A 27,556-nucleotide genomic window follows, 5' to 3' on the forward strand; every position below is an offset into this window, starting at 1 on the left:
ACTTAGTGTTTGATGAGGTGTAAAAGTACCAGTAGTTTGTTTTTCACTTACTAGGAAAGTGTGAATTTGCTATAAAATGAGTTTTTCTGACTTGACACATTAGTCACTGTAATGATAAAGGGATTGGGGGGGATTTTCCCATTTAACATACTGAATTTAAAAAGAAAAGGAGAGGGAAGGGAGGAAGAGGACAGGAAGAGAACCCTTCCATCCTAGCCCCTATTCCAATACAAGAGTTGTGAGTGAGACCATGATCCTTCTGTGATCTGAGGAGCTGAAAGATGATCTAAAACTATTGTTCCTTTTTCCTCATTTTTCTACAAAAAAGCTTATGCATTAGGTAACTTTTAATGATACAAATGCATGCATGACTTGGGTGTTTTTCTAATACATGCTGTAACAGATACAAATATTGTTAATAGCTGATCTGTGTGATTCAGCAGATAAAGAACTTGAAGGGGCTCTTAACTGCAGTCATGAAAATAACTTCAGCCAAGTACAGGGAGAGGCTTCTTGTCTGCTTTTGAAAGATTAAGCTCAACATCATGTTTTCTAGATAATAATATATGAGAAAACCCACTTTGGAGGATGGTCCAAAGAGTTTTCAGAAAACATTGCTTCTGTCCCTGCACTGTTTGGTAGTGAGGAGGAGTTTCAGGAAATTGGATCACTGCGTGTAATTGGTGGAGTGTGAGTATATTTCACTTTTATATTTATTTATTTTAAAACAGAGAAGCATAACTAAATGCTTAAAAGTGCTAACTAAGGGATGATTGTAATCTTCCACAGGTGGAATTTTTTTAAAAGAAGGGAGTGTATATTTCTTTTATTATCAGCTCTTTAGTTATCAGCCTCCCAAGCTAAATGTGTGAAAGGTGTGAAGTCAGTGTTTGCCATTTGGATGCCAATAAATTAGACCACTTTGTTCACACAGAGCTTTAATTTATATTGATTTATATTTCTGATAGTCTCTACTTAATTTGCTGAAATGACCTTGGGTAGATGTGGTCAGTCTTCAGTTTGACATTTTAATACCTCTGAAACCTGCAAGCTGTTTTATTGTCTTAATGGTTTTCCTCTGCCAGCTGTTGCCTGTTATCTGGCATTGGGAATGTGCTGTTATTTCCATTAACTGAGGCACTGGATGGATTCTGTGTTGTGCTGCCTCTCCCTGTGTCACACACACACACACAGGACTGTGTCACACCTGTGTCACAGGTGGATGCTCTGAGGTAAACTCAGCACCACCCACCAACCCCTCGTGTTGTTCCTTCACCCTCTCCCAACAGGACAGGACTGCCTGAGAGCAGGCAGGGTGGCTGCTTCTGCCAAACACTTCAGTAATAAAACAGTTTTCAGAAAATCTTGCCTTTGTTTCATAAGGGATTTTCCACTTCAGCATAAGGATGGAATAACATACATCCTTTCAGGCTGCTGTCAGAATTTTATGAGCACTAAATTCAAAACAAACTTAATTGTTAATACTCAGATAATCTATTCAGAAGTGCATTGTGTGTTCACTATCTGGGAAGCCTCGGATTATTAAAAATCATTGTTCTGTCTGTTGTGGCAGCTTTTATTTTTAGTGCTGTGGTAACATAAACAGTTGAATTAATGTAAACCAAATGGTACTAAAAGTAAAGCTATCCCTGCCTGCCAAATTTCACTGCCAACAGACTTTGTACAGCAATTCTAATATTTACAAGGGAGCTTTATGAAAGAAATGCTGACAAGAAAAAAGGTGGGGGAAGCAAATTTTTTTAGTTGGTGTCCATTAGAGATTTGAAGTTGATATGGAAACACCTTCTTTTAACAGACCCTTATCTATTTATTCAAAATATTTTGAAAATTTCTATTTGTTTACTGCTAAAACATATTTCATATACAATGTGGTTTATATCTTCAATTTGCTTGTCTGTTTATATGTATACAGTTTTAGATTAAAGCAAAAAAAAATATAAGCAGGCAGAATCTTGTTCTGCTGAAATCTGTTAATTTTGTCACCATCTCCAGCAAAGGTAGGGTCTCATCATTTATTAGCACACTGAAGAGATCCACTGCTTGTGTATTTATCACTGAAAGTTTGGGCATTTAGCTGCACCCTGGGCTCTGTGGTACCAAATATTGCTGTTGGGAATGTGGCTGGCTGAGAGGAGGCACCCGGAGAAGCATTCCATAAATCAGCTATTGTTGGATAAAGAATCACATGGCAGGATTTTGATCCACAAAGAACTCTTCATGGGTGCCTGTTGTGACTCCAAACAAGCATTGCTTTGTGAATTGGCTGGGTTTGTGATACTCATTTTAGTGTTTTTGGGGGGTTCTCTTCTCCCTTTTTTTGTTAGAGAAAATCATGTGTGCAGTTGTTTTGCCTTTACTGACTTGACTTTCCTTTTGTTGTGGGGCTGCCACAGATGGGTTGCCTATGACAAGGAACGTTACAAAGGCCATCAGTTCTTGCTGGAGGAGGGGGAGTATGAGGACAGATGCTCCTGGGGGGGAAGTGACCGTGCCCTGCTCTCCTTCCGCTTCCTCCAGGCTGTGAGTACTCACATGCATTTCTCACAGATTGTCACAGCTCTGTCCATAAAGAGCAGGTTATTCTGTGTAATGGTACAGCTGCCTTGGGTTGGGCATTCCATCTTTTGTGTTCATCCTCATTCTCTTCCTACTGGCTGAAATGTAGACTGCACTAAGGAGGAAGCAGGTTCTTTGTGAAGTTGATACAAAAATTCCTTGTCCACCTGACAGATTTTCCAAGTACCTCACTCCTGCACCTCAAGCTGTTTGAATCTCTCGAATGGAATTTTCTTAAAAACATAACGTGCCTGAGTGTGCAGAGTAGTTCTTGATTGAAACAAAAATAGCTTTTCAATGCAGCAGCTGTTGCAAGCCTTAAAACAGCATTACCCTCTGTCTGTGATTTTTCTGCCAGAAAATTTTGGCAGCAAAAATAATCATGTTAAAAAAAATCCCTGCTACTAAAATGTGCTTAGTGGAGGCAAGGATGAAATAATAGTAAAAACTATTTGTAAGAGTCTACTATTGGAGGCAAAGTTAGAATTTTTAGCAATGGGGAAACATGGGGTTAGAACTTCTTTATAATTTCCTTTGTTTTGGGTTGGGTTTTTTATTTGTTTGTATAAGTGTTTGAAGGTATTTTTATTATAATGGCAACTCTGTGAACATTAAATACAGCTGCAAAGAATAAGTTCTTCTGAAACTAAGATTGTTCACTCTGATATTACCCAGTTTTGTAAAATCAGATTATTCATCTCTTCATCTGAGGAGCTGTGATATTCCTGAGCCAGGAATTTTGTGGAAATTGAATATGGGGATTTAAAGCAAACTCACTGTCTCAACAGTCTTTTTTTTTTTTAAGATAAAAAGTTAATGTGAGCCCCAGAAGGCCATACTTAAATTCACAATTTGCAGGTTTGTTTTTCATGACAGGCACCTAGCAAAAGCTGTATTAATAATCAGAATCTATCAAAATAAAGATAGGAGAATGAATTGAATTCAAGAAAAATATCCTTCCCTAAGTAATTTATTTTCAGGTTTCTGAGAAAAAAGTAGGTAAGAAATTTCTTCAGATTCCTCATTTTGAATGTGCAGTTACTGAATAATCTGTTTTCCTCTCTTTTCCAGCTGTATATAGGGTACCTGAGCAACTTGAATTGATCTTTTTAGATTTTTCTCTTGGCAAAGGACATAAATACAAGTTAAAATCATGCATGTGGGTAGCAAGAATGACCTTCCATGTCATGTATTTAATTTAACTTGCACCTAAAACAGTCAGAAGGCTCAAGTCCTAAACATTTTAAGAATATGTATCATTCACAGTCATATATCAACATATATCATTCCACTTGGCCTGTCAATATGTATAAATATTTACCTATTGATAAGAGAAGTGAAAAGGAATATTTCCCCTCAATTTGTTGCATAACTGAAGGCAACCAGCTGCTTGCCAATGGAATGAGTAATGGCCCTGGCACTGTGTTGTTTGGCTTGACCAGCAGATTGCCTCCCTCTGGGCAATGTGCAGCACACAGGGCCGTGCCCAGGCTGGCCATATGCTCCCTTGGTGACTTTGTATACCATACTTAAGGTCAGGATTTTAAAAATATTTTAGTACCAAACGTTCAGTTTCAAGGGGACCCGGGCATAAATCCAAACTCTGTGTGCTTGAGGCCTCTCACTGCACAGCAAAGGCCCTGGCTCTGCTCCCTGAGCTCAGGAATTCTGTCAGGGGAAGGTGAAGGCTGCAATGGTCTCAGAATCCCCAGGGATATTGTTATCCACATCCCCAGGCTCTCAGCTTTGGCTGGCTTGAATAACCCTGCAGTGAGCACTCCCAAGGGCTGATGGGGGGTCAGGGGGTGTTTGGGAAGCAGAGATAAAAAGATCTCATGGGTTGGTTTTATCCAGCTGCTGCCAGCTGCCCGTCAGCATCTGTGCTGAACACACCTGAGGCAGCAGTCTGGGCTGTCAGCTGCCTTGGGGGACAGTGGCTTTGCTTCTGTTCTGCAGTGCCAAAGGCATTTCGAGCTGGGGTTTGCCCCTGGTATTCCCCATGGCTCAGTGAAAGAGAAAATTTCGTATGTTGCCTTCAGAGCTTTCCCTCTAATGCTTTCAAGTTTAGAATGATCTGCCTCGGTCTGAAAGTCTTTTCTTAAAAAGTATTTTTCCTATTATTTGTTGTAAGAGAAGGTGTAGTGGAATTTCAGGCAGAAAAGAATGATGGCTGAATTTGAAAGATGTTTTAAATTTAATTACAACTGTGGATATATGTCAATATTATAAACTTAGTTAAGGAAATTATGTGTAGATTTGATCTTCATGACTTTTAGGGTACTCTCTTGCTTTAGGACTTTTAAGAGTAGCTGGTTTCCATTTGCACTAATACTGCATTAGTTAGTTGTTCTTTCCTCCTTTTTTTTTTTTCCCTAAAAAGTAGTCTGAAGCTGCAGTTGTTCATGATGATTCTTCCAGACCTGGCACTTTAATTTCTAGTGAATACCTGAAATAGTTGCAGCAGTTGAACAGTTTAAATAAATGAAGGAAGGAAGTGGTCAACACAGTAGGGGAACCAGTTTTACTCCAGAATTTGTTCCATCACCTTTTACTGTCCTGTAAACAGTGCAGAGAAGTTGAGCCACATCAAGTGTTCATTCTAAACTTGATTTTCATTACTCATGGTGACTGTGTCCTGTAGAAAGACATGGTGTCCTCCAAAGAGCCTGTTTGATCAGGTTCACCTGGCCAAATTAATCTGCCTGCATGCTTGCTTTGGCCTTAATTTCTAGGTGCTTTTTGATAAATCTTTTCTAAATCTTTGTTTTCTCAGTGTTTAATGTAACAATACCCATGGTGGAGTCCTCATATGTTCATGAGTCTCTGACAACCACATTATTTGCTTGACAGCAAATGTTTCTTATTTGCAGGACTCAGTTTCAATTTATAACACTGCTGAATGATTGAGAAACACTGAAATTGAGTTCCTGCTTTCTGTTCAAAGTTAAAGGAGTAAAGTGTATGCATTGTTGTTTTCTGTTTTCCCAAGCAGCGACTGAACTGTGAGTTTAAAATTGCTAAGTGGTTAAAAAGCTGAAGATTTGAAACCCAAATTCAAATTATCTGAGGCTGTGCAAGTAATGTGTGCAAGAAACAAAGCTGGCTGAAAGCACAAAGCAGTGTCACACAGCTATGTAAGAGAGAATGTGACAGTGTTAAGCAGGATTTATTTATAGCTAGAGTGGATGTATCCAAAAAGTACAAACCTCTTGTGCTGGAGAGGTGATGCTGCCCAGGCTTTTCCTCTCCATAATTATTGCCATGTTGCTGCAAAGGATGAGGAAGGAGGAGTTTAGTGAAAAATGTAGTCATGGTCATGCTTGGAGTAGTTATTTGTGAGGCTTTTGGAAGATCAGCGCTCAACTCTTTTCTTCTTAACCCTTCTCCTTCCCACACTGGCATCTTTGCACTGTGAGCCATCCTCAAAGAGGAAAGGATGGTGCTCAGGGCCAGCAGGCTCTTCCCCTCTTCAGTGCAGACCCCTGAAGGCCACACCAGATTGCCAGGCTTGCAGTTATTCCAGAACTTCAATGCCAAAATATCCCATAAAGATCCACACCAGGGAGCTCTATAAAACGCTGCCTTTCTGGCTATAATTCTGTCCCAAAATGTTTTATGTTGTGAAGAGTCATTGAGCTGTGACTGTCCTCTGACTCCTATTCTGCCCCTTAGGATTTCATAGAGTCTTCAGTGGCACTTTTCCAGTCTGATGATGAAGATGGGAAAGCATTTGACATCATCAATGAAGAAATCCCTGATTTGGAGCAGGCTGGATTTGGCCCCGAGACGAGGTCGATTCTTGTGAAAAGTGGAGTGTAAGTCTGCTCAAATACATGGAACTGTTCAACATTTCTGTGCACCTTTGGGTGCATCTCTTGACAGAGTATATTCCACATGGTCAATATTTGGAGGAGAAAAGTGTTTCTTTAAATTTCCTTGGGGAGTGGAAGGGAAATAGTAATTTCAGTTTTCTGTAGCTCTCATGCTTGCACCTTGATTTTGGTCTAAGTGTTCTTGATCATAGAAAAAGCTTGTGATGATCCCCCAGAGTCACATTTTTCCATGGCAGTAATACTGAAAAGATATTTTAGATATATTAAGACCTGGTATAATTTTTGGGACAGGTAGAACCTGTCCAGAAAGGATGAGATGTGCTGTGTAATAAATTTAGACTGCTGGCACTGAAAATTAATAGAACTATAAAAACTAAAACATGAAAGACATTAAGGGAAAAGAGCACTGTGAAATCATGTGGGTTTCAGACATTTAGTAGTAATTTTTTAAATGCAGTATTAACATTGTCATAACTACCCTAAGAGTGATGGGGATCAGGAACTGTGAAGTGAGGGACCTGAACTGCTTATGTAGGGATGGGTGATTAGTGTCTGGTGAGGATTAGGTGCAAGAATGAAAGGCTGAGTCTCAGTTTGGAGAGGGGGGATACAAATGAGAGCTGCAAAATCCTGCAAGTGGTAAGACAAGATTAATGCAGTTCACAGAATCTTGCATGACAACAGTTGGGGGAGATGCTTTGGAACTGGAGATTGCTTTAAATCAGATTTTGATGTGGAAAGAAAAAAGCTTTTCCTACACCAGAGGCAGTGAGTTTCTGGAACTTGTGCTGAAGGGACTGTGGTAGCACCAGGAGGTTAAAACCACATTAGATAAATTAGTAGCAAACAGATTAGTCAGTGGATGATGGAATTAAAATGAGTAAAGACATGTCCTGTTACATCCATAGTAAAACAGTCCCAGTGCACCTCCAAAAGTGGGTGAGGTGTCTTTCTTTAGAGGTGTCTTTCTAACCAGCCCCCATCTGCTTCTGCCACTGTGTAGGGATAGAAGGACCCTCTAGTTGGGGGTTTCTTTCTTCTTAAATTGCAGGACAGAAAGCAGGCTGGGAGAAACTTGAACTGCCAGCTATTGTAGGCTTTTGCTTGATCTCATCCAGCCTTCCTCAGTTACTTCTCTTTCTTCTTGCACCATTTTTCCTAAATCCAACTGGAAAAGCTGCAAGAAAGCCCTGTGAGGGGGATGCCAAACAGGCAAAGATTCAATTGAGAGAGATTCAAAAAGTTATCAGTTCAGTCTGTTTCCTCTGAATTTCTGAGCAGACCATCATCTCACAATGAATTTGGTGGGAAGGCAGGCACCCAAAATCTTGTGTTTGTTGAAGCAGGGAAAAGCAGAAAATCAAGTGTGTGACAATTTTGCGCCTCTCATCAGGTTTAATGTTGCACTGTCTGCCAGGTGGACATTCTGCTGTGCTTGACTTGCTGTTATTGTCATCAAACCACTCAGAAAAATGCAATGTTTTTTTTTCAGTTTAATTTTTGTGTCATTCTCCAGGTGGGTGGCTTATCAGCAGAAATACTTCTGTGGAGAACAATATGTACTGGAAAAAGGAAAATACAAATGCTTCCTTGACTGGGGAGGATCTAGCAAAACCATCATGTCAATTCGACCTGTTAAGTTGGTGAGTTACCAGAATTTAAGGGAAAACCTTAAAAGAAATAAGATCTTTGGAGTTCAGAGTTTACCATAATAATTAAACAGGAGAGCCCACATTGTAACAACCTGTCTGTTTGGAAACAATTTAAAGCCCCTCAAGGAAGGCATAGTGAGTCTGTTCAGGATGGAGACTTAAATGGACACTGCAGAACTTTCTTGTCTTTTGAGAAAATTGTCAGGGAAACTTCATAAGAAGAATTTCCCTTTTGCAGACTGCATACATGGAGAAAATAGCCTGGCCTGGAAAGATTAATTTGCCTTTAAACACAGTAATTGATAATGTATTTAAAAATGCTTGAGAATTTATCTGGCCTGTGTTGTTACATAATAGAATTATGTTGGGTTTTTTCCTTACTTTTCTGCTAAAATATTTGTACTAGATACAGTGAATAAAGACAGGAAATATTTTTAATCCATTATTCAATCCAAGGTAGTGCCAGCTCACCCAAGCAGATTAGTGCCAGCACTGTCAAAACCCTAATGCAAAACAAAGACAATCTACAGCCATAAGTATTAAATGATAATAAGTAATAAATTATTAATAAGTAATAAATTATAGGAATGCAAAAGGAATACTTAACCTTATTTTCAAGAGCACATGTTGAGAGAGATGTCTTCTGTTGGTTTCAGTTCTTTTATTCAAGAAACAGCCTCAAAAGGAAATGCAGAGACATTTACATGGACTGTAATGCACATTATGGGAACTAATTAATGCTGATGCAAGTTCTCTGTGTGAAAGGCATTGAACAGTCAGGCAGGTAATTGTGAGCTTACAGGCAGCTCATGGCTGAAACTGGGGAGCAGAATTGTGCCAGGAGCCTGGGAAGTTTTTTTTTTACCTCTGCTCCTGAGTTCATACTTTACAAATTTCAGGCAACTTGGCATGTCTCCTAGGAAGTTAATTGTAATTAATGCTGGGGTTTTCTAATGTGTGTATATGTATTTATTGTTGCAGGAGCCCCTTGGGACAAATGAGCCTCCACATTTGGTAAGTTGGCATTACATAACAGTGTCTAGTACTAAACTGCACTTAACAATTAATGTTGAATGCCTTGCTTCAGGTGATATCTCAGTAATTTCAGGTGATACTTCAATATTGTCACCTTGCTACAGCAGAGCAGTGATGGAGGAAACTGGTAGATAGATAAAAGTAAAGTCTGCTAAGTGTTCTGCTCTTTGCTTTATTCTGGATCATACCCTTTAGTATTCTATCCCCAAAAATGCAAGCAATCCTATAGGTTTAGAGTGACTTTGGATCTCTAGAGCTATTGATTTTCCTCTTCTTTCCCTCTTGTTTCTGGAAACTCACCATCCCATCCATTCATCCTTCTCTTTATGGCAGATTTTCTTTCCATTATTTTGCATTGCATCCAGTCTGTCACTCCTGTGTTTATGTGTGAGGTGAAGATGAAAATATGAACTGCAGAAAACTGAACTGCACATTCCAAACCTGCAAATGCATCAACACCTGGAAGTTGGGGTTTTTATTTTAGATGCTGGTAGTTCTGCTTTCCAAAGTCTTCCAAGCAGGTAGAGCTGCTCCTTAAGGTTCCCTTTTTGTAACAGAGCTCAACTGGACACATCCTGATCATGACAAATCTGTGATAAATCTATGATATAGTCTGACAGTTTCCCTGAAAGTTCTGTCCTTACTAAGAGAAAGCATCCCTATATTCACTCTGAGTCTCAAAAATGAGTTAGTTTAGAGTCTTACACTCTGGTCCTTACCTTACAAGGTTATATTCCATTAATGGACCTTTGAATTATCTTTCTGAAACACAACCCTGCTCTGTGTTCATCACCACGTGTGCTCTGTGTTCCCTGCAGTGTTCTGTCCCAGCAGGGCTCTTCCCTTGTCCAGCATGAGTTGTTTGATTGATCTTTTTCTGTCCTGCTAGCTTGGGTGGTGATCTGAGTGATTTTATTGCTCTCTCTGACATGCTTTTAATTAAGCAAATTTGGGAACATTTATTTCAAGAAACATGACTTATTTTCAGACAAAAGATATTTCAGAGCTCTGCGGTTCTGTTTCAGCACACTTAAGTATTTTGTCATCTGGACACAATTTCTCTCTTGCTTGCTTGGATGGGAAATGTTGTGCATTGTGTTACTTAGCAGGTGGACCACACCCTCCTTTTTCTCCAGTTCTACCATTTTATGATTAACCCAGCACTACAGGAAATGTTTCCTGTCTGAAGACATAATTGGTGTATTATTTTAGCCTTAAACACTGACTTCCTGCCCAGCCTGTTCACATGGCAGTTTGCAACTAAATCCAAAGACTTGCAAGTATGTTCACCAGAGGGCCTTGGTAAATGATACCAGATAAAATAACTGACTCAGATAAAACTGGTGGGGTTAAACCATTGAAGGTAATTTTACTTTCATCTCAAATTCTTATATTTTTTCAGGATCCCCCAAAATCTATTCTTTGAGTGTATTATTCCAGTGTTGCAGACCTTTAAGATCAGTTCAAACCTTTGAAGTTTCAATAAGTTGTGCTTTACAGGCTTTTTTATTTCCAGAAACATGAAAAAACCTCTCTCTGTGTGTATGTGTGTGTGTATGCACAGACACCTTTAAATATTGACATGTATTGAATTGCATTTTGCCTCTTGTGGTCTTTAATAACAATCTTAACACCATTTGTGAAAAAAATTACTATCCTGACTTACCACAATCCTGGTTTTCACAGGATTCTGCCTTGGGGCTAGGGAAGAAAGAACATATTTCATATCACTACAGTTCTTGTAGGAGGGGAGATATTTTGAGTAATTTTTAATGGGAAAACATTTAGTCACTTAGGATAAGTAAAAGACAGGCCCTTAGATAAATATCAAGAATTTCACATTCAGAGTAAAAGAAAAGTTTTCTGCATGAAAACCAGTCTCTTAGTTTGGAACTTATAAGAATGTTGCATATGAGCTTGCAAATCCTTAAACATCCTGATGTTTGACCCTTGAGTAAGTCATATATTGGGTATTTTGAATCATTATACATTCTTCCACCTTTAATAAGCATATGTCTGAACTAAGGGAGCTGTTTGCACTGTCTATAAGAGTGTGTCTTTTTTTCATTTGTGTTCTTATCAGAAATTGAAAAGCAGCAAAATTTTCTTACATCTCTGCATGACTCCCCTGACCTTTTCTGCCTGCCAAGCTTCCTAATAAACCAACTACATAGAGTGTAAGAAATCACCAACTCTGCAAAACCATTCATTTCATTTATTAAAATAAAGCTTTGCTCAGCAAGAACAAAGCCTGTTTCAACAGCAGGTGACTTGCAGAGATGCTGTAGGAAACAGAGATAATTGCTGTGCAACCCTGCATTTGTACTTTAATATTCTGTCCTTTGGCTTTTTGGGAAGCAAAACCTCACACATTAATGTCAGACCCTGACAAACTGGAGATGGCTGCAGTTGGAGTGTTTGCACTGAGGAATCACTGCTCCACCCCAACTTCTGTCAAATTGAGACCCTCATTCATTACCAGATAAATTCTGTGTTCAAATGATTAGTGAATCTTTTTTAAAAGCCTTGCATAGCACGTGGCCTATGAAAGAAAGGCAGTGTGTATGTATATATATTCCCTTTTGGAAAGAGCTTGGAGATGAGTGGGTAGAAAATGCAGTGTAATTACAGCTTAAATAGATGCTTTGTGACATAGCAGTGCAGTTGTATTTACAGAAAAGTCAGTTACACTTTATTCATTTTATTGTAGCTGATCCTTGGTCTCCAATTAGTGCTCACAGCCTGCAAGGCCAGCTTAAGCCTTTCTTGTTCTTTCTAACAGGAAACATGCATTTCTTTTAAAAACAGAGACTGAACTTTTCCATAAAATCATTTGCTGACACTTGTGTTTGGCCTTCTCACTCTGTGCTGGCAAAAGCACTTGATTTCTTTTCTTTGGCAGGAAGCTTGGCCAATTTGGGGCATGAAGGGGGAAGTAGCTCTTGCAACAGCCATCGTGTTTTTCTTCCATTACAGAATATGAGCTGTTCTCTTGATACACTTCAATTTTTTATTTTTTTCCAGCCTCTCTTTCAGACTTTCAAGTGAAATCCATCTCAGTTACACAGTGGCAGCCCAAGGGTACAGAATTCAGAGTGTCTTTGCTATAGATCATAGCCTACGTCATACCAGGGTTTCTTTTTGTTTTGGTGGGGTCATCAGGGTTTTTTTGTGTGTGGTTTTTTAGTTTAGGTTTGTTTTGGGGTTGTTTGGGGGAGATGGGTTTGTTCATTTGGGCTTTTTGTTTATTTGTTTGGAGGAGGTCGGTTTTTTGGGAGGTTGATTGGGGTTTTCTCGTCTGTTTGTTCGGCTTTTTCTATTTTACTTTTGCTGCAACATTTTGAGCCTTCTTGCTTTTTAGGGATGAACTGATCACATCTCACTGATGGGCTGTGGTTCACTGTGACTTGCAGTTCTTTACCATGACATACAAAAGCAGCTTGGCTGAACCTCAGGGTTCCCCAGTTCCCTCAGAAATCCTCCTGCTAGTTCTGAAATGAAAAGCCACCTGCAGCCACTGTGGTCACAGAAGATTTCAGGGCACTTTGTCATCAGCAGCTCTGTGTCTTTGACCAGCATTTCCCCATCCTGCTTTGAGCACTGGATTGCTGAGCTCTAGGGAGAGTTAAGCTGCAGTTCAGGGGGGCTTTGGGTGGATGATAACAGCCTCGAGTCCTACTCTTCTTATTTCTGCTCCTGCTGCAGTTTAACTTATACTTGATGTACTCTGCCTGCCTTAGCACCACTGGGAAGCCTCCTGTGCCAGCCCAGAGATGACAAAATACTTGATATATTTCTAAAAATAAAGCAGCTGTATAAAATGAAAGAGATCCTTTGAATGACAATTCATTGAGTTAATTGTATCTTTGTGAATGGAATGGATACTTCTCTGAGAGTACAGCTCTCTCTGTTGACATTAATGATAATGCATTCATTTTCCTTCTAGTCATTGTTTTTGTTTTGTTTTGTTCTTGTAGCTCAAAGCTTTCAGTAATACACATTTCCAAGGAGCATGTGTAGATTTCACAGCAGAAGTTTCTGATTTTACATCATTCATACCATGTTCTTTTAAGGTTCTCCGGGGATGGTAAGTGTCTGTTGTTTTACATGCCATCATTTTCAGTATTATGAATTTATTTTTTTTCAAATGTTACAAAATTTCAGGCAGCAGAAAGCACATAACACATGCCCATCATCTTCCATCATGTCTTAGACCCTTTGTCCTGCAATGCATCTCAGTAACTCCCATCCTGCCCTTGGTTTGGGTACTGTGCATTTTGCTCTCCCTGGGGAAGGCTTGCACAGTTACCATAACTCTTTTTTTAACTCCAGTTAGAATTTATTCCAGATTTTGAGAACTTTGGTACAGTGGAAGTGTCTGAATTCCATTCAGCATCGTTTGACTCTGGAACTGAGGTGTCTGTACCACACAGTTTTGATTTTGCTGCATAGCCTTTCAAGTCACCTTACTTAAAGCTTGTCAAGAACAAAGAGAATTTTTTATTCCTTTTGTCCTCAGCAAGTATTAATCTTGAAAAAAGCATGCTGTAAATAAGCAGCTAGAGCAGCTTATCTTTTTTGTTCCATTATTCTTGCAGTTGGCTCCTGTGTTACAAAGGGGAAACCACTGACAATCACTGTGTGCTGGAAGAAGGCCTCTATGTTGACCTCAGTTCCTGTGGCTGCCCAACTGCTACAATCAAATCCCTCAAGCCTATTCAATATGTAAGACTTCATTGGGGGGAGAAAAATAACATTTCTGAGCTCTTTTCCCTGTCAGATGTCTGAAGTGAGTGCTTGCCCTAAACAATCTCCCAGTCAGGGAAAAGAGTGAGGTTTGTTTTCTTGGCTCACAGGATTTTTTGGGTTGGGAACAGGTCAGGCTGTGTGCACTCTTGCATGAGGTCACTTGTAGCTGCTCTTGGATGTTCTGGGTTTAAAGTTGTTCCCTTTTTTACAAGTGAGAAACAAGATCCTCTATGGCCAGGGGGTTGGACAGGAATGCATTTTGCCTTCCAGAACAAGAGATACAACCTTATATACATCCCACTGTAATCCTGCACACAGGATGTACAAACCTGCAATCTTGATGTGATGTCTGTGCCTCTCTTCCACATCTTGGTGTGCTCTTATGCAGGAGCAAAGATGAGCTTAAAACACTTGGTAAAAGAGAAGCAAGTGGTTTCTCTGTCCCCTCTTCTCTGGCACTGGCCACCAGCTTCTCCAGAACTCTTCCTCCTTCCCTGATCACAGGGCACAAACTCAGCTCATGTGGTGTGTGTCCCTCAATGCAGCTCTATGGAGCTAGACTTCTGGGGTTACTCAGTTCAGATTTTTCACATATAAAGTCCTTTTTACCATTTGTGAACAGCTTTTAAAAAGAAAAGCAAAAAAACCCAACGAAAAAAAAAAGCCCCCCCAAAAGCCCCCAAACCCCAAGCAAATGCAAACACCAAACCCATGGGTGTGGTGGGAAGGATGTACAGCCCAAATCTGAGAGCTGGACTTTTCTCTAGACTGTACAGATACAGAGACATCCCACCTGCTGAGAGCCTGGGTTTTAGATTAAAGTTCTCCTTTTCAGATTAGGCTTTTGGACTCTGCTGTGCCAAATCCAAGTGAAGTTTCGACATCAAATAATAGTAGGCCTCATCCCAATCCCCCTGCCTGTAATCTCACAGGGAAGTAAATATGAAGTTTGGCATGGTAGGAGAGTGCTGGCAGCCCTTGTTTCCCAAGGGCCAGGCCCTGGAAGAAGTTTGCTTGGCAGGCTGTGTGTGGGGAGCTCACACACATCTTCCTCTGCTCTTGCACCTCTTAGTTGGGCTCTTCTCTTGCCAATAGCAGCCCTTGTATTTCACAAATTCAAGACCTAAAATGCCACTGGTCTGTGCCTGTTTGTCCCCAGAGCCACCAGGGCAGTGCTGGGGACCCTGGTGTGGCGCAGACGTGACCCAGAGCACGCAGCAGGTCACAGCCAGGAGCAGCCACAGTTAATTCTGAGCATTGTCCACAGCTCTTGGAACAGAGCCCCTTGTATTACAGCATATTTCTGTGAGCTCGTTCCAGAGAGGAGCAAGCCTGTTCCCAAGTGGAATTGTTGTGTGGCTGTATTGAATTCATTTGTGGTGTTGGGAACCCCTTCCATTCTTCAGCTTTGAATACCAGCCTCATTTCAGAGCTGAGGTGTGTCCCCTGGTAGCTCCTGTGTGAGAAGGAGAACTTTTAACCCTGACACCAAGCCCTGGATGTGCATTGTCTCCTGCTCTCCTTTCAGGGAGATGCAATTGCTGCAAGTGGAGCTGTGGAGGAGTCCCACGCTGGGAACATTCCATTTGTTCTATAGAAATGCAGCTTTGATGGAAACAAACTATTTGGAGACAGATGTACCAACTGCACTAAATGAAAACAAAAGTTAATTTTTTTTCTATTTAAGAAAGTAAAACTTTTGATTTTTAGTTTGAAAACTCCCATCAATGTAATTTGTTTGTCTAAGACCTTAATTGCATAACAAAATGAAAATTTTCCTCCTAAATCACTGCGTTAGTCCAACTAAAATAGAAAAAAAAAAAAAAACCCAACTTTCAGAGCTACACAAAATTATTTGGATAAGAAAATAGGCTCACAGTAGTGATACTTAGATGATTTTACTGCAGTGACAGTATTTTAGGTTGGCTAATTTTTATTCTAGCTCTTAGCTCTTGGAAGGATGTTTTATGTGTTGTCTAGTGAAAAGTGAAGTTGTCAGCATTTAAGTACATTTTTTAAGTATGGCATGCTGCTCCCACACCCTCTGCACACACACTCTCCCATTTCACAAGAAATTCAAGTTAATATGGTTCCACTTTGGTTATTTCCCCATTTATTGTGCACTGGCATCATGGAGGAATTCAGCACATCTTTGCAACCAATTTCCTCTGTTCCTGATGAAGTTTTCTCTCTCCCATGACACCTTATTCTCCAAAGTGTGTAATACTCAAACCAAATCTAGCTGTGCTTTTTTCCTGCTGTTCCATTTTGCTCAAATACAGGTTGGACCATTTCATCATCCTTAGAGCATTTAGGGAAAGCTGTGGAGTAACAGGAGGGCACAAAGAAGGAACAACTGACACTGATGCCCTTTGCCTCTCCTCATCTCCTTTCATCTAAAACTCCCAAAGCACTCTTGCAGCAAAGCTTGCTGATGAAATGTGCTGTTGCATTGTTGTTAACAGCCCTCCTGCAGGCAGGAGAAAGCCTAGCACAGGTTCAGAGCTGCTGCAGAGGTGCAGGTTTCTGTGCCTGCACCAGCAAGGACTTGCCTTTTGCACTGCTGTGGATTCATGCAAAGGAAATGTGGGCCTTGCCCAGCTGCAAGAGAGCAGATGAAGGCAGCTGGGCCATTTATAGGGCCATGGTTGCTTATTGGGGCATTTGTCCAGTGTTTGCTGCTTGAGGAGGTTAATCTTTTGGGATAGATAATTTGCCATGGGGAGTTCAGCTCTGGTGCTGCCTTTTCTCAGGTGTGTCATTTTGACAAGCTCCCTGTCATATTTGGTGTCATTTACATGGACAACAATGCCCAGCATGCTTGCAATAGGCAATTAGCTTTCCTTCTAAAGTGTTACCTTCAACCTGTAAATTAATAGTCTCCTAGTTTCTAAAACCAAAAATGAGATGCAGGTTGTAGGTTGTGCAATGCTTTTTTTCTTTGGTTGGGGATTTTTTCTCTTTTCTTCTGAGGCATTCTTTATTCTTGCTCTGATCAATCGTGATAATAGCTTATAGCCTTTGCTCTGGCCCTTTGCATTTCTCCCTTTGCCTTTGGTAGGCTTTCCCATCAAAGTTTGCAAAACCTAAGTTGGGAAAAAAAAATGTATGACAGAAAATACGTTTTGGGATGGGCCCTTTTCAAAAGGGTTTTATTAGTAAAAATTCTCACAACTTTCATAATGGAAAAATCATCCATAGCTGAAATTATGCTTTTTGCTCTAAGCATGTGTGCAAATCCACCTGTGCACTTGGGTTTCAGTTCTAGTGCCCTCTGGTCATCTTCTTTATCTCTGTACGCTACTGAGGAAGCTCATCTTGCACTGATCCTTGTTTCAGCTCACACACTTCATGCTTGTCTTGTGGGATTTTTCCTGAATTGGTGAAGCATAAAAATCTGTTCTGAATTGTGAAAAATTGTGTTGCACAGCTTCACTAAAAGCAAAGTGAAAATCATTCAGGGGGAAGTCTGAGCTGAGTTGAACTGTGCAAGAGATTTCTGGTGTGTTGATTTTTAGTGTTGATTTTCCATGGTTTACCTGTGGCATTTTCATTGCCCCATGTGCTCTGTTAGCCACAGAACACCACACCTGCTAAGTAAAGTATATCAGTGTATTTAACAGTTTACAAGGCTGCTCATATCTTGAAATGCTATGTAAATATAGCTTTCCTTAATCACTGGCCTCTTGAATATAATAAATCCCTTCAAGTTTCTCTCTGGATAGTTGCATGAAAAAACAGGACAAGCAAAACCTCTTAAAATGTTATTGGTGCTGGTTTAAGCAAAGGCAGCCAGTTCCTTTGTACATAAAAACTGTTAAGAAATGTCATGTCAAGAAATTCTGTAGTGCTTTGTTATTGTCACAGTTGGCAAGCTTTTCCCAAAACATGGCATTTCAGGTATTTCCCTTGAAATAACTGTGAAAAGAAGCTAAAGTAATGCTGACCTAGACATGGCAATGGGCAAATATAGATGTCTTTGGCTCACCTTTCAGGTGAAAATGTTCCTCAGCATTCTGCAAGAAAGGCTGGGAACAAGATGCCTCCCAGCCTAACAGCATAGCCCCAAACCTTGTTTTTCCCTGTTCCCAGTTTCCATGGAGCTGTGAAAACAAAGTCAGAGAAAAAAGCCAGGCCAAAGTCACTGCTGCCAGCTGTTGGCCCAGAAGGGAATACAGAAGGTGGGGAATCAGTGCAGTGCTCTATATATGGCTGTGGAACAGGAGAGCTCAGGGCTTGGCACAGCAGCCTGGTTTCTCTCTGGACTTCATCTCTGCTGAGATCCCCTGGGACAGAGGGATCAGAGCCATCTCTGGTGCGTGTCAGGACTCTGAGCAGCTGGACAGGGAGCTCTCAGAGCCCTCAGTCCAAACAGTCACAGCCACAGCAGAGCTGGAATCGCTTCAATTGACCCCAGCAGTTTGCTGTTGTGGTTCCTGGTGTATAAATGGATATCCTGGCTCAGGTGACTTGTCCATCTGGTACAGCAGCCCTGTCTCTTAACATCCTCAGTGTTGCAACAGCAGGATCAGTATTTAGGTTTGGGCAGTAATGTCCAGCACCACAAATGGTGTTTCTCATGGTCAGCAATGCACTTGGGAAAATTGCAGGGCCTGTCCTGGACATGGCTTGTGGTGTCCACTCAGGTGAAAAGCAGTGCCAGGGCTCTTGCAGACAGGAGTGTGGTGATTCTGCCTGCCTGAGCAAAGCAACCCCAGGAGAAGCTGCCTGCCCTAGGCCTGCTGCTCTGGCTTTCAAAGTGAGCCTTCAGCCACCCACTGGAAATCTCATCCACCCCATCCAGCAGAAGGCACTTGGCAAGAGCTGACATTCCAAAATAAAAACATTACAGGTTTTGATCCCTTTTCTGGTGTGTAGCATTAGATTTTGGGAGCACAGTAGGATTTAAAAATCTCTCTGAGTGGATGATCCCAACTCTGGTTCAGAATGTCTCAGTGAGCTCTCTGTCCCTGCTCTGGTTCCAGAGGAAGGCAGAGTCTGACCAACCAGCTGCATACCAACTGCACTGAGTCAGTGTCAGGCACATTCATGTGTCCTGACACACCCCTGAGCTTTTCAGAGACACTTCCCTACACTCCATGTGCCTCTTCAAACATGAAAATTAATTTCCCTTAATTGCTCAGTGCCTGTGTCAACTTCAATTCAAGATTTTGTTTCATTTATTTCACCTGAGGCCATGGCTTTGCTGCAGGAGAAGCCCCAGATTTTGCCTGTGCCAGCTATCTCAGGGTAACATCTCCTAAAAGAAAGAAGGTGCCTTTCCTGGAGAGGCAGCTCACTGAGGTAGTCAGACCTGTTCCCTCTTCCTTTCCAGGTGCAAACTGCAGGTCCTTTTGCTTCTGGTTTTAGGTTAAAAATGCTGAAGCATTTTACAAGTGTTTCTTTTACTAGGGCACAGAATTTGTGTATTTAAATCTGCTTCCTCTGTTTTTCTGCTGGCCTTATAGCTGCACCACATTTTTATGCAAACTGATCTTTTTATTTGCTTTCACAGGCAATCTGTCAGCGTAGAAAAGGGCATGAAGTGAAAAATGTTTCAATTCTACACGAGATTATAAGATTGACTTATTATGCTCTTCCTTCAACATTGACAGAAAAAAATAGGAATGTCTGTTAAAAACATTGAGAACTTTTTAGTTGACATTTCTGACCTTTTACAATTTGTAGCTACTTAAAATGTTTGCAGTGAACTACAGCTAATTGAAGTCTGTGGACAGTAGACTTTGATTTGACTCACTATTTTAGATGCACGTTCCTTCAATAAGTAAATAAGGTGGATGTTTGAAAAGGAATCAAGGCCCTGATGATACAAATCAGATCAAAATGAGTTTTTCCAAACAGAGGCCTCTGCATCACTTGGTGACTCTGTGCCTGCCTGTGTCAGTGGGGCAGTGCACTGATGACAAAGCCACTGATAAATGCAGTTTGTCTCAGCTCTGTGTGCTGTAGGGTTTCCCCTTGTTGTTCCATTTGCTGAGGGAGCACAAGCTAACCCAGAAGCATTGTAGGAAATTCAGCTGAAGTGGGCCAATGTGTGCATCATATCTAACAATTGCAATTGTACTATTCCCAGTAAAACTTGGTGCTTTTCTTTCCTCCTCCCTCCTGCCCCAGGTTTTTGCTGAGCCTTCCATCAGCCTGTTCAGCCTGGAATGCTGCAAGGGCAGAGAGCTGCACTTCAGTGAAGCAGTCAACTCTGTTCTGAACGAGGACCTTCATTTTTACACCCAGTCTGTGTGGGTGAGAAGTGGATTGTAAGTATGGAAGAAATACCCCTGTCAGTTTTGCACTGTAGGAGCTAACATTGTCTCATGGTTATTGCCTTGTTCATAGGATGGTTTACATTCTTAACTTCTATTCTGAGGCACAGACTTTACAAGGCAGGTAGTGTAAACGTGGAGTGCCTTTATTAACAGGCTGTAAAATGCCAGCTATAAACTGCAGTGATTTAAACTACTGCAGTGGCTCAGGGAAGCTTGATGTGCTGACTGGCTGCCAGAGAAGCAGCAGCTCCTGAGAGGAGCTCAGGGTGGATCTGACAGCTGGAACCGTTATTTGCTTCTGTTATTAGTTTAACCCTTCTCCAGGAGTGTGAATGTACACCCAGGTTCTTCTGTGAAAACATTTTACATCTGCAGCAGTGACCTTCTGACCTCTTTCACGTCTCTCCCTTTCACCTTTTGGAAGAGCTCCCAAGTGTTCTGCTTTCAGCCAGGTTTTCAGCCTCCACACCCTCAGCAGCAACAAATAACTCACAGAGTCTCATCCTGCAGCTGAGAGTGGCTGGGAACTGCTGTTCTCCTAATGGGACACACATTTCCTATGTTTATGTTTGACCTTTCCCCACCTTTTCCACATGGGCAAGGCTGTAATTTTCTTGAGAGAATAGTGAACATGAGCTTCCCCACAGAGCTTTGCCAGTTCACAGCAGTTCCCACCATTTGTGCCACTTCCAGCCTGAACCTTTGTTAAAAATACAGCAGTGTGTGTTGTCTGGAAATTCAATCCCTTTGCCCCAGCAGTTGGCTGAAGGAAGGGTGATGGCTTTGGGACCACGTGGCAAGAAAGCACAGGAGAGTGAGGGCAACAGGCCAGCCCCTCCTGCATCTTTCTGCTCATTTTTGGGTGTCCAAGCAGGTTAGCTGCCTCCCTGTCTCTGGGATAGGTTCAGGGCAGAAAGGCTGGGTTTCCTCTGAGATTTTTTCAATGCTTCCTAGGAAAGAGAGTAAAGATTTTCCCAAGGATGGTGTAACACAGCTCTGCAGGCTCCCCAAATTCAGGTCAGTGCTTTTTACAAAGCAGCAGCTCAGCACCAATGGGCACTGCACCATCCCTTGCCATGGCTGGGTTACACTCAGCCTTTGCTCTGGCCCTTTGCATTTCTCCCTTTGCCTTTGGTAGGCTTTCCCATCAAAGTTTGCAAAACCTAAGTTGGGAAAAAAAAATGTATGACAGAAAATATGTTTTGGGATGGGCCCTTTTCAAAAGGGCTTTATTAGTAAAAATTCTTACAACTTTCATAATGGAAAAATTATCCAGAGCTAAAATTATTTTTTTTGCTCTAAGCACGTGAGCAAATCCACCTGTGCACTTGGGTTTCAGTTCTAGTGCCCTCTGGTCATCTTCTTTATCTCTGTAAGCTACTGAGGAAGCTCATCTTGCACTGATCCTTGTTTCAGCTCACACACTTCATGCTTGTCTTGTGGGATTTTTCCTGAATTGGTGAAGCATAAAAATCTGTTCTGAATTGTGAAAAATTGTGTTGCACAGCTTCACTAAAAGCAAAGTGAAAATCATTCAGGGGGAAGTCTGAGCTGAGTTGAACTGTGCAAGAGATTTCTGGTGTGTTGATTTTTAGTGTTGATTTTCCATGGTTTACCTGTGGCATTTTCATTGCCCCATGTGCTCTGTTAGCCACAGAACACCACACCTGCTAAGTAAAGTATATCAGTGTATTTAACAGTTCACAGGAGACTTCCACAGCCTGTCCCCATCCCACACTGCACACAGGTAGCCTCAAGGCAGAGGGTGTCAGGTGATTGTGGGATGTTCTGGAGGGTTTGTTTGCCTTTTCTGGGATTCAGAGTTCAGGAAGGCAGATTAGAGGCTTTTTTGGCTCCTGGTCCCAAAGCCTGCTGTCAGCTTTGGGCAAATAGCAAAGATTTATGTAAATACTCCTATGCCATCTTGCTGCCAGGCTTAGGTAAAAGGCTTCTTCCTGAACCAACTGGCCACCTCAGTAAGGCACAAACCTGGAATCTGCCTTGGCAAAGGGTGCTGGGTTCTCAGAGGTGTGGGAGAGGTGGCACAGCCTGTGTGAGAACCCAGAGATGGGTTCTGTCTGTGTCACTGAATGCCAGGAGCCCAGCCTGGCTTCAGATGGTGATCTCTGCCAGTCTTTCCCCTCTCTTCCCTATAAATGTCTACTTTGAAACTGCATTCCACCTGAGACTGTTCATGCTCCAAGAGTAATGTTAACAGTGAATTCTCAGTGACTTGACAGAAACCATTGCAAGGGGAAAAAAGCCAGAAATGTGTTCAAAGTATAAGGAAGACACAGGGGTGCTCAGGCTGTCCTGAATACTGTTAGTCAGGAGGTGTGGACTTTGAAGAAACAGGGAGCCAGCCTCATTGCCAGGCAGCTCACAGCTGGCACAGCTGAGCTTCCATGGAGCCCTGAGCAGGGCTGGCTCTCAGTTTCCCTGAGCTGTGGGCACTGGGCAAAGGCAGTTGCAGTGCTGTGAGGCTGTGGGTGTTTCTCACTGACTCAGAGCACAGCCATCCCTCATGTTCCTGGCAGCTGACCTGTACTGCAGGGAACCTGGGAAACCAGCACTTGCTTTGTGCTCAGAGCAGTTCATGAGTCAGGCGTTCAGGAGTCACTGTCCACACAGCAATGTGCTGTTGGTACAAACAGAAGGGATCTGTGCTCCTGAGGCTGCCTTTGTGAGCAGCATTTACTGAGCAGATGCCCAGATAACAAGGGCTCTGTATGAGCCACTGCTTTAACTGGGTGTTACGGGGCTCAGCCACATCCATGGTGTGTTCATGACAGGAAAATCTGCTGCAGCAGGCTGTGGGGCTTGGAGTGAATACCTGTAATGTGTTTTCAGACAAATGGAACTGCATGAAAAGCTAACAAAAACATGAGATAAGATCCTCTCATAATTAATGCAAAGCTGCAAGTGTGGCTCCTTTCCTAACACAGGCCTGGCTGAAACCAGCATTATTCCCATCTGGGCTCATGCAGAGGTTCTCCTTTTTGTGGGGAGAAAAAATGGAGGGGGAAAGGGGAGATGGGAAGTGTAGTTTATAAATTTTAGGCAGACAGAAAACAGGTCTGAATTTCAACAGAAGGCAGTTATCCCACTGAAATGGATGGCATTTTGCAGCACACAAAGAGAGGCATCACTGTGGAGAGCTTTGGGGGCTTCCAAGAGCATGGTTTAGCTTTGCTGTGGATAACAAGTGCCCTTTCATGTTCTGTTTTGTGTATCCAGGTGGATTGCCTACGAGGGATGCAATTTTTTAGGCGAGCAGATTCTGCTGGAGCCCAGGGAGATTTCAAACTGGAGTGAACACAGTGGCTGGAAAGTGATTGGCTCCCTTCGTCCTGTGAAGCAGGTACTGTAAGACTGAGGGAGGAAAAGGGGTTTTTATGGACAGGGGTTTGTGCACAGGTCTCAGCACATTGGGCTGTGTTGTACTCCTTAAATCAGGCCTAATGGTGACAGCCAGAAGGGCCCACTGAAGATTGCTGAAGCAGAAAATGCCTCTTGTAGCAGTTATTGAATCTGTGTTAGGTTCCTAAAGGGAAGTAATTTCCAGTTTCTTGGTGCCAAGTGTTGTTTTTCTGAATTGCATGTTCTGTGGATGCTCTATTTTTACATTTTTGCCATATAACAATATAATGAGGAAACCAATTCCACACTGGCTTGTTTCATAATTAACATAAATGGAAACAAGAGCAAATTTTATTGTGCTGTAGCCTGGATTTCCAAAAGAGGCAAAGCTCATGCAGTTCCCATCAGGTTTCTCCTCTCTGTCTCACCCTAGGTAATTCCAATTTCAGTCTCATTCAAAGATTCAGGTCTCTAAACCACAAAAAGTAACTGAACATTGTACTGATACAGGTTTTGTTTATGGCTGCTTGGTGGCAGAGAGGCTTTATTGCCTATAGCTCAGGGTTTGTTTTAATATGGAAAAAAAAAGGAGATGTAAAGCTCCCAGAAAAAAAGCTGTACTGGAGTTGGGGTTCCAACAGAGCTGCTCTTTGTAACTCCCTGCTCTTGATTTGCCCTGAAATCAGTGAATAACAGAGCAAAAGCTCAAACCCTGCAGTAGCCCTGCAAAATCCTCTTTATTTTTGGAGTAAACCAATAAACAGGGATACCAGGTCAGTGCCCTGTTTTCTATGTATGTCCAAAAACAGTGGTGCATTTCTCTGCCATATATTCCAGTCAGTGAGGGCTGAAGTTGCTGGATATGTAACTCAGCAAGTTTTGTGTCCCAAGAATTAAAAGCTTGTGGAGTACAGCCCCTTTACTGCCCTTGGAACGAGTGAAATGTGCTGAACTGGGCATATTTGCAGATCACAGGAATTAGTTCTGTAGCCATAATTACATTCTTTGAGAAAAGACCTATCTGCCATTGCTGTTTATAGCTGCCCATCTGCATGTGAAAAACCACTTACTGTGCTTCACATGCACGTTGGTTTCCAACCAAAAAATTACTGAACGTCCTCAGCTGAGAACAAAGCCTGAACATAGATGGAGGGAGGATGGTGCAGGGGAGCCCCTCTCACATCAGTTTGCTTGATCCCTGTGTGTAAATCTCTTCCCTCACCCCTGCAGCCAGCAGTGTACCTGAGGGTGAGGAACAGGGCGCAGGGCAAGTACCTGAGCGTGGCTGGGAGCCTGGCGGACGTGCGGGCGGCCTCGGTGTGCGCGGCCCCGCGCGGCCGCAGCGACGCCCAGCTCTGGCTCTACTGCCGCGGCCTCCTCAAGTCCAAGGTGAGCTTCACACTGCTTCTCTGCTAATGCTGCCCTTCTCCATGCTCTGCTGTTAATATTTTAAATAAAGCTGATGGTTTAACATTACAAAAATGAAGTGACAAAGATCACCGCCTTTGATCGAGCAGCTGGTCGGGTGTTGAATAATCTGTGCTTGGCTTGCTTCCCATGATGTGCTGCCATATGCTCCGTGCCTGAGAGAAGTCGGGCACAAAAGTGAGGCTCTGTGGCCTGGATCTCACTGCTCTCCTTGTTTCTTAGGCCAACAATACCTGTCTGGATGTCATTGGGGGCAGAGACCTGCCTGGAGCCAAAGTCGCCCTCTGGACAGAACATGGGAGGGACAGGCAAAAGTGGAGACTCAACGAGGATGGAACCATCAGTTCATACCTCAGTGAGCAACTGGTGCTTGATATTAAAGGTATTTAAAAACTAAAACTCTCAAGCTCACAGGTTTTAAGTGTGTTTTTTGATTAAGGCTAACTTCCATAGGCCAGCTTTTTTTTTTCCCCTTTGTACTTAAGGTTAGAAACTGAATCCTACATTTCCTGCCCAGTTCCTTGACAGTGGGACAAGAAACAGCAGGGCAGGGAGGAACCTTTCTCTTTGGATTCCAGAGGTTTATTTTGATCAGATGAACTGTTGTGCTTTGGGGAGTTAAGTAGTGCAGATGGCAAGGAGTGCAAGTTACAGAAGACAAAGTGGTGAAGGAAAATCAACCACAAAACAGCTCAGAAAGGGAAAAGGAGTTGAAAAAAGAAGGCTTGTTAAAATTGTCATTGCTCAGTTGCAGAAACCAGCCCCCTACCTCATGGAATTCCTATTTTTCAGCTGATTTTCCAACTCAGTCACACTTCTCAAAGCTTGTGTATCATTTTTATGAGTATTTCTTTCAAAAGCTTTTCCTTCATGACTTTTTTTTTGTTTTTAAGGAGGAAATTACTATGACAAGAATCACATCATTATGAATCAGCCAATAGAAAACAGACCTTCACAGAAATGGGATATTGAAATATTGTGAGTAAAATCCACCCCACAGATGGACTTTTTGTGGGCTACCAACAAGTAGAGGGGAAAAAAGAACCCAATTACTGAAGTCACACACCACTGGAACCACAAGCAGCAACTCCTCTCTGTTTTCCTTCGTGCCAAGCACCAGCTCCTAAAAGACTGAATTTGGCACAAATCTGGAAGATGGGAGGTTGATCCAATGTCTCTCTGCAGGAAAGCTGATTCTGCAGGGGCTGCTCCTGTGAAAGTCACCATTCCTCTTCCTCTGAAGTATGAAAGGTCAATGCAAAAGAGCAGGCAGAGGTTCTGCAGCATGGGAAGTGCAGGAGATAAGAGGGGAAGGGCTCTTCAGAAATGCTGTCTTTGCCTTCCTCTCACCCTGCTGGAAGCTCACTGAGCAGTGAATGCACTGGTGAGCTAAAAGGAACTTGAGTTGGGCTTTTATGTCCCAAGTGAAACTGTTAAGGCTCCAAGCGATCCTGAATCACGCCTCTCATCAAAATGCAATTTGTTTTGTTCAAAAAGTTCTTTTGAACTGGAATTCCAGCTCAGCATGTGAGATGAGGCAATACAGGGGCCTTTCACCCCCTAAGTGACATTGGTAAGCCTTTGTCTTCTCTTTTAACAGCATCAAAACCAGCTCACCTTGGCATGTATTGCCAAAGGTGCCAGCAGCTGCACTCCAGGGCTGGCTGCACGCTCCCAGAGCGGCTTGGGGACATCAGGGGCACCGTGGTGGCACCAAGGACAACTGATGGGCAGAGCTTGGAGTGCCAGGGCTCTCCTCAATTTCCACACTATGCAACCACAGCCATTGCTCCAGCACAGCCAGACCTCACTGACTGCAGGTGGTGCTTGACAAGTTTTTCCCTGGCTCAGCCACAGCCCTTTGGAAGGCTGTGAACTCCTGATGGGGAAGAGAAGTCCCTCAGCTCCCCAGCTTCAGCAGCACTAAATTAATCTTCATTGAAAATATATTTTTTCCAGCATTTGTACATTCAGGGTATGTATTTCTAGGACTATTTAAAGAGTTCAGGTTAGCTGAAGACAGATATTTGAGATTCCAAAAGCTATGCCAGCTGGGCACTCAAACAGGATCATCCCCAAACAAAGACATAACTAAGTTTGCCACAGAAATAAAATATATGGATGTCTATTTTTGTACGAAATGGAGTTCTATATAGTACTATTTAAAAAAAAATCTACTTGCACTTACTATTTTACATTCTAAAATTATCAAAAATCTGTTGTTTGAGTAAGATCCTCAAATGTATGTATATATTTTTTCAACTGAAGCACTTGTTAAGCTTTTTTCCATACAAGTCAGTACATCAAGTGTTCTGCATGTGACTTTCCATATGAAATTTTAAAAGCCTGTGTAAAAAGTTGTAGTTTTTTAAGTGAAGAATGACTAAATCATACTTGGTGTCTCAGTGTTACATAACAAAGTAAAGCAGGCTTTTGTACTTAAGAGACCTTGAATGTAAATTGCTAAAGCATGTATATTTTAACTGTATAAAACTTTTCAGGAGAAACATTTTGCTGGTTGGATTATTTTTAAACAAACTGAATAATAGTTTTCAGCAGATGTTGAGCACATTCCTGTGAAATATTTCTTTTCCAATGGCCAAAAAAGGGGGATAAGTATATATATTGAGTATGTGGC

At 42.0% G+C, this 27,556-nt stretch overlaps 1 protein-coding gene across 1 annotated transcript in view; it reads left to right on the top strand.

The window, feature by feature from the left end:
- The window catches only part of CRYBG3 (crystallin beta-gamma domain containing 3), an 80,568-nt gene extending 53,149 nt beyond the window's left edge, over positions 1-27,419 (top strand). The window contains exons 11-23 of the mRNA XM_064728250.1: positions 557-690; positions 2,415-2,541; positions 6,250-6,392; positions 7,927-8,053; positions 9,044-9,076; positions 13,075-13,184; positions 13,696-13,822; positions 19,982-20,121; positions 23,368-23,491; positions 24,721-24,879; positions 25,141-25,300; positions 25,812-25,896; positions 26,519-27,419. Of these exons, the coding sequence (XP_064584320.1) occupies positions 557-690; positions 2,415-2,541; positions 6,250-6,392; positions 7,927-8,053; positions 9,044-9,076; positions 13,075-13,184; positions 13,696-13,822; positions 19,982-20,121; positions 23,368-23,491; positions 24,721-24,879; positions 25,141-25,300; positions 25,812-25,896; positions 26,519-26,645 (1,596 nt within the window). The 3' untranslated portion in view covers positions 26,646-27,419. The remainder of the gene's footprint in view (positions 1-556; positions 691-2,414; positions 2,542-6,249; positions 6,393-7,926; positions 8,054-9,043; positions 9,077-13,074; positions 13,185-13,695; positions 13,823-19,981; positions 20,122-23,367; positions 23,492-24,720; positions 24,880-25,140; positions 25,301-25,811; positions 25,897-26,518) is intronic.
- Positions 27,420-27,556: the final 137 nt, after the last annotated feature.

The sequence above is a fragment of the Zonotrichia leucophrys genome, chromosome 1 (assembly GCF_028769735.1).
Source record: "Zonotrichia leucophrys gambelii isolate GWCS_2022_RI chromosome 1, RI_Zleu_2.0, whole genome shotgun sequence".
Classification (NCBI taxonomy): domain Eukaryota; kingdom Metazoa; phylum Chordata; class Aves; order Passeriformes; family Passerellidae; genus Zonotrichia; species Zonotrichia leucophrys.